Source organism: Homalodisca vitripennis, chromosome 3, assembly GCF_021130785.1.
Source record: "Homalodisca vitripennis isolate AUS2020 chromosome 3, UT_GWSS_2.1, whole genome shotgun sequence".
NCBI lineage: Eukaryota > Metazoa > Arthropoda > Insecta > Hemiptera > Cicadellidae > Homalodisca > Homalodisca vitripennis.
The window spans coordinates 88,925,454-88,942,197 of NC_060209.1; the positions used below are offsets into that span (position 1 = coordinate 88,925,454).

The 16,744-nt window shown below is 31.2% G+C and overlaps 1 protein-coding gene across 2 annotated transcripts in view; it reads left to right on the plus strand.

Annotated features, from left to right (window-relative positions):
* The window catches only part of LOC124357163, a 166,654-nt gene that overhangs the window by 140,746 nt on the left and 9,164 nt on the right, over positions 1-16,744 (plus strand). For both annotated transcript variants that reach the window (XM_046808671.1, XM_046808672.1), the window contains exons 4-5: positions 14,450-14,588; positions 14,784-14,955. In XM_046808671.1, the coding sequence (XP_046664627.1) occupies positions 14,450-14,588; positions 14,784-14,955 (311 nt within the window). The remainder of the gene's footprint in view (positions 1-14,449; positions 14,589-14,783; positions 14,956-16,744) is intronic.

The window sequence follows — 16,744 nt, forward strand, 5'->3', positions numbered from 1 at the left end:
TGTGATCAACACAACACAAGCAATATCAAGGATCCTAAAATATTGATGTTCGTCTGTCTTTCTGTCCGTACGATATGTCGAGAACTAAATTGGCAAAAAGCTTCATTTCTTTATAGGCAACATCGTGTTGGATGATAACGGTATCAGTGGGATTTGTCAAGCGAGTTCTTATTAGTAGAAGAGGTGAAAATGAGAGGAAATCACAGAATATATCAATAATAAATTCCTACACACACTACGTAGAATCATATGGCATTGAAAAATGTGACATAATAACGCATTTTATTACTATAGAATTTGCATGCAACAACGAATCTTATTTCTGTGACATGTGGTACAGCGAACTCGTATCTTGTCTAATAGATTGGAGCTATCCCTTTATTTAAAGAGGGAGGCTCTCTCTCTCTCTCTCTCTCTCTCTCTCTCTCTCAAACTAGTAAAACTCTGCGTATATCTCATGTCACATTGATATCTTGAGCTTAGACATTATTCACTTTTAAATAATGAGTTTAACGGAAGACCTGTCGGAACCCTAAGTTCAAGAGTGGATCAACTTCTATTATAACTCAGATTTATACGAAAAGACCGTAAGACTTAAGCAGTTGATATTGAATTATTTATATATTAAGTTGGCTGAGTCCTGAAGTCGTTATCCATGTGCCTTTCTTAGCGAGTACTTATTATGTAGTAATATTGAAACGTACATTACATATTGAATGCAAATATGATTTCAATGGTTCGATAAATCAAAATTTCAGTTCAATAATTATGCTCAATGACATTCATTGCTACTGAAATTCCTTAATTTTTTCTGAATTGAACACAAGTTATAAAGACAAAAATACAAAACAATTATCACAAAAAAGCAACCACACACGTTGGTGGTATGACGTTTTTTAGTGAAAGCCTTTTGCTAAATACTCAGCTAATTATGAAGACCTAACAAAAAAACACCTAACCCTAACAAAACCTGAATCCTGCATTAATTACAAAATGTATTAGCAATGTTTTAACTAAAAAAAATAGTTCAAAACTAAATTCTATATGAGATAATTGAATGTATAATGGATAATTCTTTAACAATGTCTAGTTTTGTAGTAACTTTACTGGCTAAGACGAATATTACACATCAAGTACTGTAATAGAGGTGGAAATGTATAAGGAGCTGGATTTTGTCACACTTTTCATGTGCAAAATAATCTTTGTACGAGGGAAAGAGAGGTCGCGTATCGGCAACAAGAAGCTCTGAATCTCGATCGCAGCAGAGGAAGAGAGAGGGGTGTTTACCATTGGTGGGAATCACAAGAGCTCATAAAAGAAATTTCAGATTGTACGCAAATTCAACATCTGCATTATATAAGGTCGCGTTAATTTATTTTCGATTTACGAACTGGTTTTTTTAAGTGAAGTAATACTTCAATACGGCTTCTCACCAGTATTTCAGAATATGTTGCTTTACAAGATCAGATATATTTGGCCCTGAAGTCATAAGAAGCATAATATAATATTCATAATTATTTTGCCGGGATTCTTCAAACAACAATGACATTAATAGAGTTTACCAAAGCTTGTAAAGGAAAAATTGTCTAAACCTATTATGAAATTCCTATGAACTCTCCGGGAAACGAACTCGAGACCTCTCGGTTAGAGATATACGGACTTAGTCCGATACTACATGGTCTATTGCAAATACATCTTGATTTCACTGCAATAAATATATTGAATTGCAAGAGAACAGTAAAAATACAGTAAATTTACCAAGTACTCTTGATAAAAAGTTTAATTTGATAGAGAAGTCTGAATAATAAATTGAACTACAAAATGTATGTAATTGTTATTATATGCATTCATATGATTTAGTTGTGATCGTAGACATTAATTTGCCATTGTTGTTGGAATCTAGGAAGGCATTTACAAAACTGTACGTAGTGTACAAGTGCGTTCAAAACGTTGCTTATAGTGTTCAATAATATGAACAGCGAACGTAGAAGTCTTATTTGAAAATAAATTTATTGGTGGATGGGAAACACAAAACCACAAATGGAAACCTTTAAATGTTAGATGTTTTGGAACTGCATTTTTTAATTTAGGGCAAGATAAAAATGTAAGTTGCCAAAAATTACTGATCAGGTTTATTTCAATTTTTAAATTAAAAGCACAAAACTCTATAATTGGGGTTTTAGATTGTTATTATAACTCTAAATTCAGTACGAGTTTGTAAACATGTTACCAAAATATATTTTAATGAAGTATTTTTAGGCCATAAATCCTAAATTTTAGACCAAAACCGCTTTTTCTATTTATTTGTTAACTTACAACAGTAACGTAACCTTCTTCATAGGTAACAATTAGCTTAAATTACATATTATAAAAACTAATTGCTATTACGTTCAAGTTAAGCTCTAAAATATTGAGAACTACATCACACTACAGCACTGCTCAGTATGGCTAAAGGAAAGAAGTAGTATTCAACTCGACTGTGGTCAGCTTTACAGTACAGTTTTACAATTCACTAATTCACTAAATTAGCTACTGACGTCGCCAGTCGTAATACTGATTTTATAACTTTAAGTTACACCCTACCTCTTCTATTTCGTGTTTAATGTAATAATAAAACATGTTAAATTAATTGTTAACAATTAACTAAACAAGAGTTAACGGTATTGTTTGTACAACAACAACACAATACAATTACTAATAAATTATAATTCTTAAAGTTATAAGAGAGTGAGAGGAATTGATAGTAAAAATAATATCATAATAAGGTTAAATTAAACGAATGTCTTTTAACTTTCATGTGATAACATACAGTATATGGAACGTAAATAGTAACTTAGTAGTGTTAGTTACTTTTTAAATAAGTAAACATAAAAAAACACACATTCAATGATTTTTATATAAAAGATTGAACAGAGTTGTCCAGAAATTACTCTCATTTACTATTTGATTTGTCAGGTTAAAATAAGTAATAATTGTCTCAATAAAGTGTAGTTGTATATTGTTTAGTTTACAACTTGCTTAGTTTACCTTCTTTCTGTCTGTTTCTATTTTTAGCGAATAATTCTCTCAGCTATTAAGGAGTAAAATGACGGTTATTTTAAATTCCAAAATTCCAAACGTTTTTCTAATATGATTATCCATATCTTTTATGGCTTCAAGATTGTATGTTTATTGTATTGTATTGAATGAACAATGCAATGTGAACAAATGCTTAAATATTATATAGTAAGTTATATCTATACGGTAAGTAGGCTTACGATACTACCCGTGACTGGCCCCGACCTAGTTTAACATGACAAAAGTAAGTAAACTTTCTTATGGTAAAACAGTTTGTTATCCAGAATAAAACCATTATTAGTAAACTCATTAATCGCATGTTAAAAATATAAATCAAAGTTTGAAAATTTAAACAATTCAATACAATGCCTCCTCATTTACTTGGATTTGATGATTCAAATACAAATTTTGGAATATATATGTTATTATAGGTTATAAATACCTATTATGAAGCTTATACAAAGATATGTTTCTTCTTTCAATAATTATTTATTGTAACGGTGGGATTCTTATGTTGATACTTAATATTCATAAGTTCTAATTTACGACAGAATATTATGCACTTAAATAAAATTTATTTTCATTGCAATTATGTAAATTTGTATATTTAGTAAATTTTCAGTATGGATTGTGATCTACATTAAATTTCTCTAAAACATATCATTAAGTTATTTTGCCATAAACATTATTAAAATTCAATAGAATAGTAAAAGAGTGATATAGGTTTTAAATAATTTTGGTTGAATAATGATCGAGTGGTGGTTGAGTGTGGTGGATAGTGGTGATTTTAGCTTTCTGCGTTTGTGTTAGTGGTGTTACATTTAGTGTTTTAGTTTTAGTGGTGGTGCTGTTGCTGTGGGTTGTTATATTCATGTAGCATGTATATCTATGTTATAAATCTATTCTTAGAAACGAAGTGATCAAATTAAAAAATTGTTTAGTTTTCTTGCGTGTTTATCACCATACGCATGTGTCGTATTAGGTTCAATATGATGAGAAATCGTACTTTCAATCATTATCAAGTTATCCATCAAAGATGGTATAATTCTTGCGGAGATTCGTTTTTGTACTAATGTTAAATTTTTATTTACCCAGATTACAGTCACAAATCATATTATCTAGCTTTGTTCCTTCTTGACTAGAATGAATATTTTTAAATATCTCATAACCATAAAAATTCGCTATTATTAGCCATTTTGTATTAAAAATATGATTTTTGTTTACTTCTTATTAATGACTGGGGTTTCATAAAATTAAGTCTAATAGCAATCAGTAAGGTGGTGGTATAATGTGTAAACATTCAGATTTATTAAAAACAAATATCCATTTGTAATTGTAAACTAATGTTCCCTGTAACATAACTAAACGTTTTAATAACTACTATTAATGTAAAACTTATTAACAATGGTAATGTTACTGATTTTCAGTTTATTTTATATGTATTAGTACTTTTTAAAAGTAAAATCACAATAATAAACGGCATTTGTGTATTTTCACGTGTATGTTTTTTTACATTTAAATACTAGTATTATTTTCCAACACCAAGAGGGAATAATCTATTTTACCAGCGATTTACTCGAATATTGTCCAAAATCCCTTAAACAAAATAAATAAACCAACCCTTGCTGTTGCAGAGATAAAATGTTGAATTGTACCATTTTAGCACAAAGGATCTCTGCTAATAGATTCGAAATGTACGTGGATGGCCTGGTATAAACCCACCCTCTCTCTGCCCACACGAAGGGAACTGAGTGGAAGTTATGGACCCATTACACTAAAGTACGTGTTTTACTCCTATGATCATTATCATCCCACGTCCATATTTATGCAAATTATATTATGATACCCTTACATAAGTGAATATAGGTTTCAGGTCTCTATACTGTTATAAGTTCCATTTCCGTGTATTAAATTAAAAAAAAATATCTCTAGAATTTAATTCTTAATCTTGCCTCGCTGGCGTCTAAGGATTGTACAGATTTAAATACCTAACATAATAGTAATTATAATTCAGTGATAGAGGGAAAGCCAATAACAAATTCAGTTGGACTAAATCTTGTTTGCAGCAATATTTACAATTTGTGTTTGAGTATTTACATTTATTATGCAACTATAACTTGACCATTTAAGGACAACTGGAAAATTTCAGCAATTGGCTAGTAAGATAATCAGGAATATGGCGGTGGAATATTGCTACGATATCAGATTGAACTAAAGAACTTAACAATGAGACAAACAACTGATATAATGAATAAAACATGTTAATTAAACAAACATGATGACAAAGAACTTGAAAATTATGTTTATTTACGATGGATTCTAGGTTTATCTTTCTCAAGCATATAATGCAGATTGACATATGTTAGAATAAAATCTGTTGATAACAGTTAAGATAAATCATTTACCGCTTTACTAAATTAAACATTCAAGATACTTTATAGTATACTTTTTCCAAATATTGTTTTGTATTGTAAAGTCGTAGTTGTAGAGCTATAGTGTTTCTTACACAGACTATTCAAGTTTTGACTATGTTTTCTATGAGTAGAGCAGATTTTTCTATCACTGCTTACCCTATGTACCCTTTAGGTAGGTAAAAGAAGGTATAAGACAGTAGCCTCAACCTTTTCGAGCTTAAACAGTCTTTGTTTGAGTCTTGCCCTTATTTGGCTAATGGAACTATGATCTGTTGGTCCGCTCTTTCCATTCGAGGTAACCGGCCTCAAGACCATTATCAGTTAAGTCTGGATGGTGGGATCACTCATTTAGAACTCATCTATCGTTAAAACTATTTTTTTTTTAAGAAAAGAGAGTATTTAATTTATACTGGAATGTAAGAGATAGCTTTATTCAGAGTATTAAAGACATTTTTCCAAATGCTGGTCAACTTACCTCCACCGGAGAGTTTTGGAAAAAAATTATGTAAAACTAAAGACATTTTACAAAACAGGACTTATTGGAGTATTTTAAAATATCATCCTAAGATTAATTAATTCAGTTTTCCGGATCTATTTCTTAGTGGTCGAGGAGACCTACAGTGTTCACTACCTAGGTTCAAAAGGTTGAATTTATAACACAATTATTTTAATTATGAGTGTATTGAAATAAAACGCATCAGGATTTTAAAATTTAATAGTCACACAAGGAGAAATTTTATTTCTTTTGTTTGTAATAAAATATGCAGCAAACATTCAGATAAAACAGAAAAATATACTAGTTCATAAACTTACCCGCATGATGAATATTTTCATCTTTTTTGCTCAATATTGAGGATCGATTACTATAAAAAAAGTAATCATCTGAAGTTTTAGGAATATAGCATGATATTGTATGAAGCAGACCCCTGTAAATGCATTGCAGTGCTATGTAACACTGCCCCTCCTACAGCGTTCATGATGGCAGGCCCTGTGTCTGATCACTCAAACCTCATTTATTATTCGTTTAATCTCTGAAAACTGAATGTAGGCTAGCCTGCAGCAGTTATTTTTCGTTTACTTATTTATTTGTTTTGAACAACTGTTGTTGTTTCAACTTTTCAAACAACCAGACGAATAATTCTATACAAGTACCAACTTTACGAATATTTTTTATAAAGTTAATAGTTTTTTTTTCCTTTTTGGCTTAGTAAAGCTTGATATTAATGGATTTTTTTAGTTTACCTTTAAAAATAGATAGGGAATGGAGTGATTGTTATAAATCATGACATACAATCATAATTTTAAGTAGTCACTATAATCCTAGTCTTTTTACTACACAAAAAACAGTTGGACTATTAGAGACTAATAAGAAGCATAATTTAATTTTAATTTATCATGTCATTGCGAAATTAGTACTTGTACATATTATCTTTAAAACATATAAATTTCCATGAAATTAATGTTTTATCAAAAATAAGTTTTTCGCAAAAATTATCTATAAATTATGACAAACACACCCTTTGCATCATCGAGTGTAAGACAAAAACCTTGATTACGAGAGAAGCTTTACTTCGGTAATTAATCACAATCTTGGTAAAACCCTTGAACTTAATTGAGGCGAGAATTTAATGACTGCAGCGAACAAGGCGTGAATGAAATATCCCAACAATCCGTTTCGTGGGGCTGAAGCTCATTTGTAACACATAAAACACGGAAAAAACTCCTCGGTAAAGAGGTTTTATATTTATTGCATGTTTCTATCTACGCGTACACAAACTGCTTTCATGGTATGTTTCATAGTTCAACCTAAGCTCGAAGAAATGTGAACCCATCATAGTACACAGATATAGATAAATAGTTATAAAACAGTTTTTGAACAAAATCTGCAATGTCGGTAACCGCAGTCATAGTATACTTGAATTTGAGAGCATTTTATATTAAAGATCCTTAGTTTGGATTCTGTGATAAAATTTTTATATTTTAAAATTACCCAATTGTGTTCGTTCCTTTGCTGATCTCGTAATACATTGATGATCCCTTACAAAGCTTTTAGTAAAATAAATACTAAGGATTCATTTAATCCCTACTATTAACTTGGAAACCCCCCCCCCCCTAATTCTTACTGTATATCTTCGTGATGAAATAATAAATTTTTTTAATTGAACCACTTTTCATTACTTTATCGAGTTGAAACTTTACATATACACTCAAATCTCGTGACATGTTATTAAAAATATAAGAGCTGGTTCTAAAGTAACATTCATAAGGGAATGCATTGGTGAATAAATGAAGAGTTTGCAAATGAACCTGTCAAGGAGAAGTTAGATAAAAAGTAAATATGCTTACAAAACGAATCACAAAAGGAACTTGAAGCACAATTAAATGCTTATCATGAGCACACATAATAGAACACTAAGAAGGGATTCTAATTTAACAAAGTGAAATTTGTTATTAGTTGTTAAATTGTTTATTGGCTAGAAATAAGATATAAATATTTTAAACTACCAACGGACTATAGTGAAACGACCATTAGTACAATAAAGAACTTCACGCTGAAAACTTGTACACACATATTTTCTGTTGTATAATTATGGAAGATGTCTTATTCCAATTATCATTAGTAGACATTTAGTAATTGATTTAAACTGTATACTCTTCAATTGCTAACCGAAAACGTTTTAATATTTGTTGAATACCTCATATTTTAAAAGAAAGACTTCTTTTAAAAGTTGTACAACTAAAAATGATACAATAAAAATGTTCTTGTGGAACATTCATCTTATGGAGATAAATTCAAGATACATGCCAACACAGTAAAAGAGAGAATGCATAATCCAACCTGTATATTAGAAGATGGGTTAAATTTATAACATGCTAATTAAAAAAACTAAGAATTTTTTGAAATTTTGAAATGTATATTATCCTTTAGCTTAGTAGTAAAATTGACAACTAAGCTAATGTTAATATTTAAATGAGTTGGTTATGCTCACTTACCTCATAAACTGTTTCAAAAGAGATATGATAATATAATAAAAAATCAAGACAGTGCTTATCTTTACAGCTGATAAGACAGACCAACAATTGGCAGAAGTAAGGTGCAGTACCTTTGAACCAGTGTAGTGGCTAGTACTTTGTTATATTAACTTGGATCCAATATAAAATTTGTCTAAAGAAGGTAGCACTACTTAACTTTAAATTTACTAAAATTCCGTTATTGGGACTAAGGTTGTCTTTGTGAACTATCAATGTTCTACAAAACTAAACTATTACATTTTTTACTGTGTGAGGAAAGATATCCATACATTAACGGTGTCTAAAATACAGAAAGCGCTTTCCTGTTAACATTTTTGGTGTCATGGAAAGAACAAGGAAATAATAAAATATATCTAAGATTGTTAAAGTTAAAAAAATGCTGAAAAATACTTCAACATAATTAAAACGTTTTATTTTAGGTTGATCTATCTATATTAAGACTATATTTAACAATGTAAAATAACCAAATCATTTTTAACAGAGAAAAGCGATAATATCATTAAGATCTCACATAATTACATTTTAATGGCAGTCACTGCATATCTAACAGAATAAATACTTCTACATACATCAGTTCAACAAAAAAAAACGTCTTTTCGATTCATGGACAAATACAGTTAAGGCGCTTTACGTCTTTTTAAACTATTATAGCTTATTCTTTCTAAATGCAATCATACAGATCCCTTGTGTGATCTTTGTGGGTAACGGACGCTTTTATAGCTCTTTTCTTCAGCCAAGCCTTTTGTAACGCCACAAACATAATTTTCTCCCAACTTTGGCTAGGTGTTATAGCTTTTTCCTTCTTATTCTAGTTTCGGGAAGTGTAACATTACGCTGTGTTGTTTCCGTGGTATATAAAACGGCAGTGGTGTATGGTAATTTTCCTCGGTCTTTTTGGAAGTTGGTACAACTAACTTTGATTTAATTTAAAACCTTATTTTTTGTAGAATTTTAATCATACGAGATAGATATTACAGCATTATTGCCATACAAAATTAATTTATTGTTATCAGAAGTAACCAAAGGCATATTTTAAAATGTTGACATCGGTATTTGGTTATGTTGATAGATTGTAAATTATTAATTTTAAACTGTTACTAATAGCAATCTAAATACTATAAGTAAGTTTTTCACGTATTATTGTAATGAAATATACGTCGATTTTAACATGAATCACAGATCATTTACTGATGGTTAGAAATTTATCCATAAAAATGTAGCCTAAGTAACCATACTGCATTGGATGAAGTAATGAAATTAATTTATAATATTGGTCGGTACGATATCTAGGAGTAGAGTTTTAACTTTAGTAGAATATAAAATTATCTATACAATATTCTGAAAACAAAGGCTGGTTTATTTGCAAAGACCTTCCCTCAGGTAATAAATATATTTTAAACACATTTTCTTAACAGTATAACTACGCCTTCTGAAATTAGGAGGTTGTAATGTATGTAACTATGTGAAATTGTTAATATTTCTCAGTTCAGTTTATTCCCACAGAGATAAAAGGTAACTAGTAGTAATTAAAAGCTTGTGACAAGGTTCCTCTTTGGCGTTTGATCACTCGGAAAGTGTGGCCGACCATGCGAGATAAAAGTGAACAAGTTCCTAGGCAGTAATTACTCGCGAGATGAGAATCTTGGCCACGTAAGAAACTTTACCTCCGGTGATTAATCACGAGTCTCGTAAAGCTCCCGCCTTCAATTGAGGTGAGAATTTAATGGCTGGAGCGAAAAAGACGGGAATGAAATATTCCAAGCAATCCGTTTGGTTAAGACGAGGGCTCGTTTGTAACATTGAATGCTAAATATTTTCGTCTCTTTAAGCCTATATGATGAATAACGTGTATTTGTGTTCTTTTATTTATCTCACTTCTCTCTAGAGCTTTTCTGTGTTAATGTAAAATGTGCTAAAAACGTATAAATAGAAGAAAATATTATTTTACATAGTTTCATTACATAAAAACCTAATATTGTTATCAGGTAATATAGTTGTAACAATTATAAGTGATCTATCGAGATTAAGAAGATTCCTTGTAATAAGGTGCACAGTTATCTGGCACGTGCTAGAACTTTAGTCAATAGCTGGGCCTATATTATGAAATTATCCCTACAGTTATTTGATTACAATACCAGGAAATAATGTAGATTGTGACACTCAACAAATCGATTTGTTATCCTAACATGATAAGAATAACACAATAACCCTATTATAGCGTATTTTTTAAAACCTTTGATAATATATTTTTGCAACAGATACAACAACATACATACATTTAACTTTAACTAAACACGAGTCACAAAATCGGAACGTAGGAAAACACAGAAAAATACTGATTTCATACATATATTAATTTCAATAGAGTTCTGAACTTGTCTCCTTCTAGGCTCTAAGATACTAGGTAGCTGATATTGAACAAAGTTATATTTCATTCTTTACTATCACGTTAATATTAGTAAGTACAGAGATACCCTGTGTGGGTAACCACTCCTCTAGTGTAACAAAGCATGTCATTCTTGTATTAAGAGCCAAACTCACTAAAGGTAATACGACACTAAGTATTGTGTTACGCTGCTTTGTTGTCACGGTGATAATAGTAAGTGCAGAGATACCCTGTGTGGGTAACCACTCCTCTAGTGTAACGAAGCATGTCAATCTTGTATTAAAAGCCCCACTCACTAAACGTAATACGACACTCTAGGTATCATGCTACGCTGCTTTGTCAGGCACTTGTGTTACTTAATGGACGTTTGTCCTAGCGCATGTTGAGACACAAATATTTTTATAAACTCTTTCCTGGCTTTGCTATGATTAGTTTACAATAGTGTGAAATTGATGCTGAGGAAAACATTAACTTTCAGTAAATATCCACTAAAAATATTTTTGTAAACCATGTCTTTTTTGTGTGGGTCGGAAATGTATCAATACATACCAAATGTATTATGTATTTACAGTGTATATACATTGTGAGTCTTTATTTTTCTATTTAAATTGTTTTATATTTTTCAAATCCAATTCAGTAATAATTTTTAAAATAAATTTTTAAACGGGTTTCATTTAATCTATCGGTGTTTATACGTGCTAAAATAAATAGTAAAAGCTCTGTTTTATTCTTTGACACTGACTATAAGGATGGTTTTGTTTGAAAAATTGCGTTATATAATCAATTTATAAGTCACTCCAGAGGACGTTTGATTTTTAATATTTAAAATTGTCACAATTAAAATATACACGTGAAATAATGTTATAGGGTTATAAAGAAGGTTAAGTTTAAGGATTCAAAGAGTTTCTTTAAATTTTCACCTGGGGACAATTATGAGTACATTTCGCTGACGCTCAGCCACATCCGATGTACGGTCGCACACATCATCATAATTGAAAGGAATGTTAATGCAAAATTTCAATTCTAAAGCTCAGTTCGTTGTTAAAATACTCTGACAGACATTTTACCAGCAATTAAACAATTATTTAGGCATTTGTCTAACTGCAGTTCAACGGAACGGGCTCGTACCGTTGGTATTTAGAAAACTACTGAGGTATAATTTCGCTATACGGGAGCATAGTAAATGACCGCGGCACGGAGGCGGACACGAAACGGGAACGTGTACCGTCCAGGGGTATCGGTCCGCTCCACAATGAACCAACCCGTGGAAAATATACACAAGGCAACTTTTTGTTTGTGCTATGATAGTCGCTTACCTTTTAAAATATTGTGTAGATAGAGTCTAAATATTATAGCCATCTTCTCAGTACTCCTTTTTAGTCCCTAACCCTGTATGAAGTTACTTATCGAAATGGTTCCGTTATCAGTTACAATGATTATTGAGATCATTTCATGACTCATTAGTGAATTACTGGCAAAATTCATTGTATTTGGTTTAAATTGTTGCGTTGGTGAGCTTAATCGACGGGTGGAGAGAGATTGAATTGACGTCTGGTCAAGCTAGTAAGGATACTTTTTTATCTTATTTAAAATTTTACAAGTGAATGTATAAAAAACCCAACATTTTCTCTAGTGAAACCACTCACGCATTTCTAAATTCACATAAATCTTGACCAAAAATTAAAATCTTGCCCATATATGAACACCTAGTAGTATGAGGATTTTTTTATTAGGGATTAAAACTCACGCACAAACTGGTATCTGATTTATGGATTTTTCATAAAAGAATAAAGATGAAACTATCGAAATATTAAAGAATTTGTTTACTTTAGGAAATCCAAGTAATGAGTATCAGTCAAGTTGGAAAATATTGCGTTTAAAAGTATAAAAATTGGGCATAAGTGCAAACGTACATAACTATGATCGATCGCTTCTTACTAAAGATTGGCTAAAATTATTGTTAGAATTTCCCGCCTACTTTACTGACACATTAAGAAAATATGCTGCCTCAGAGCATTCTAATCCATAGCGAGGAAGGACTTTAAAGATTTTTCAAGATTGTTTAGTAAAAACTAAAAAGAGAAGAGTTGAGCACTAGCTCTAAACATCATCCCCGGTGGAACTTTGATCTGCGGCTAGTGTTTTTGGACCACAATGAAACTGATTCATATTAATCAAAGTAATTCAATAAAGAAAACTTTGACCCCTGAAGAGGCTCTGACATTAAGCTTCTCCGTAGATATTTCTGACAGATAAAACAAACTTTTCCGAAATGCGGTAAATAGCAAGCACAAAGCATACACAAGGAACACAAAAATAAAATTATACATTCCAGAGTCTATTTGGTTTCCGAAGTCTTTGCCAAGATAATTAAGCAAGAAAACCTAAATAAACTTGTGCAAAGCATTTATAGTCTTATTACTTTAAGCACAAAAACTAGTGTGTAAATGGAGGTTAGATTGAAGTGGAAATGACCAACAGAATCATTCTGATAACACTTTGAGCTATAAGTTTATGACATAGAAACCGGAGAACGTCTATGGACCAACAAATACCCAGGATCAACAATATATTACAGATCTCTTAAGTATACCTTCATTAAAGAGCCTCCACATATATACAGTTCAGGAAGCCAAAATATAGAAAGAAATAGTTAATCTAATGCAGTTTGAAATGCAAGTGAGAATTTTAATTTTCATCAAATTTTCAGTTTAATATTACAATGGTGGATTGGAGTGTGTGTAATATTCTTTCAAACAAAAATGTAAAATCGTTTTATATGTTTTGCCAATCTCACTGAAATGAATGCACTGTGTAATAAACCATATTATGAAATTTATTACTAATTAGGCTTCTCATCGTTACACAGCTAGATTCGTTGTTTCGAATAACTTATACACATTTCTTCAAAACTATCGTTCAAAAGCTGGCAGGTACGAAGAGGTAAAAAAGGCGTATTCAGTCCGAATCAAGAGTAAAATGAGCGTAATTGTTGATAAGCTGAAAAATGGATTTAGTTTATTTCATGATGTAAACAGAGCTACAATTTTTTGCCAGTCCAGATCTACATTTTTGCCAGGCCCGTTGAACATCTCAAACCGTTATTTGATTTTTAACGCACCGAATGCGCCAGTTGACCGTCATAACAGTATGCCAAAGCTACCAATAGCTGGCAAAAACTCAAATTTCAAGTACATCTGAAGTATGGTATTGCTATTAACGTAAACTCTAATTAAACCTGCCATTAACAGCGGAAGTCCTCACATAATATCCCGACAATGGAGTTAAAAACTCTGCCTACTTTCGTTTAAGGGGTTTAGTTGGTCGTTTCACGCCACCCCATCGATATTTTTATACGTTTCCAAGAAACTCTTTTAGATTATGAGAGCATTTAATCTGATTGCCCGTTTTTACTAATGGTTATGCATGTATTACGTTTTTTAACTGAAGTATATTCTACAATCTACGTTTTCATTTTTCACATTAAAATAAATCTATTTTATAAATCAGTTCCTGCGCTATTTTTACACATTTATACTCAGCGGTTTAACTGTTACAGGTGGTCTCAAGGACTACTGTTCCACCAGGCCATCGTTGACTGTGCGCGAGCTGCCATCCTCATACCCCTGGCTGTGTCCATCATGCGGTGTGAACCAGTCAAAAAGTGTTCCTTAGTTGAGACTGCCTTTCTCCTTCTAGTAAGTTAACTTTTTACTTTATAACCATTCAGAGATTACTGGTACTTCCGGTAAAATCTATGAGAAGTTTTATTGCTTCTATTTTTATTAATCTTATATTCAAAAAGTGATAAAAGCCTATCCAATTAGTTTCTACAGAGGCAACTTTTTCTTAAAATTACTTTTACTCGTTGCATATTCGGTGATCTCGTGCAGGTTACCGTGTCAACGGTCAACATGCTCACTACAGTCCTCAACGACTCCCCTGTGTTCCCCGAGGACGACGAGGAGGAGGACGACCTTTCAGCTCCTCTTCTCATGGACTCTCCTCAGTGCGTCCTCTTCGGCACCTTCATGATCTGGTTTGCCAGCATCACCATCAATCTAGGTACTTTAGTCGATCCTTTTTATTTTTTTATCTCTTTTTGTTTTACGTAGTAGTATTAATTTGTCTGTACTTAGTCCTGTTCGTCGTAATAGGGGATCCAATATGTTCTATTGCTATATAATGTTACTTAAAGACTGAGCTACTACCACGTGCATTATTGCTTCAAATATGTGTGCAAGTATTATCACATTAGTAGTGTGTTAATGTGTTTATGTCACTATGTAGTACTTACATCTTCTTTCAGTTTAGCTCGTTCACTGCCACTTGACATGAAAATGCAAAGTAAACCGTGATCATTTTGTTTATTTTTTATTTAGTAAACACATAAAAATGTGGGTAGTTAAAAGGATAGTATCGTATGCTTATAGCTAAAACAGTGTTGTTTTGTACTGTTTCTTTTAAATATTTGGAGGCAAGTACAGGATATGTGAGGAAGTACCTTATTCATATATTGTGTGATTTAATTCAGCTATATTTACTGTCCAGGTAAACTGCTCATATATAATTTCCACAAGATTCTCCATTTACAAGTTTATGCTAGCTGTGGTAATAGAAATTCCCATTACATCTCCATTAATTTCTCGCATTAGTTATTGCCAAAAAACAATTATGCGGATTGAGAGCGTAATTTACTTAATGTGATTATTTCTTAAAACTATTTAACAATTTTAGAAATTAGCACATATTTTTGAGCTCTAGTCAAGCATAACATAACTGTTCCGCTCTTTCTACAAATCTTTATAAATAAGTGAGCATCGCTTAAAAATTATAGAATAATGATGACAACAGTATTTGGTTTTTTATGGAACACTATTAATCGTCTTTCCTTATTATTGTTTTCCAAGAGAGAGGCAGTAATCAACGAAAAAAGTATTCCATATAAATTATAATACTTAAAATGTTCTAAATTAACAATTATCTTACAATTATATGTAATAAGCGTAAAGTGACAAATTTAATCAATTAAGTATATACAATCGGGGTGATTTAAAATATGTGTGTGCATCAAATTCTGCAATACACAGGAGTGTAGGCAGCTTTACGCTTATACTGCATATGCTAAATAAAATAAGGTTTATCTTAATTGGGTGTAGAAAATCATTTTTGTTGCCATAAACACTGTCATCTAATCGTGCGAAGTGAGTATAATATTCTTCAATTGTTAGATAAAGTGTCGCATCCAGTATTAAATATTTTAACAGTTTATCTTGAAAATAACGATTCTAAAAAACTACAAAAAAACAATTTCATTACATTGCATGAATTTTTAGTTCGCTTTGTAATAAAATACAATTTTAAAAATTAAATCACTTGTGGTGTACATGGGTATGAAACAGGTTTAATATGTTTTATTTGCATATCTTACTACAACGTCAATAATGACAGAGTTAGAGAGAAACACTAAGTTTTTTAATAAATTAAATAGTTTGACATAAAAAGCACAAGTACACTTCCGAGTTAGGACTTCTTTATTTTCAATAACCATATAAATACACGTATGGATAAAAAATATACGTGAATGGGAACTCTTCATTTAAATGAACAACACGTTATTAATACCTAGTATTATTGTACCAGAACAGACTTACTGCAAAGGAGGATTTGCTTGCTTCATGGAAAATAATTATTATATGAAGCAGAACATAGTAAATAAGATGGACAAGAGGAAGTAATCATTTAACCAGCTTTGTTTCCGTCATTTATAATCCATTTTAATACTCTAACTAAGAATGATTGTGTCTGCTTTTAAACTTGCTGTGAACACAAATAAAGTAGTAAAATTTTAAAT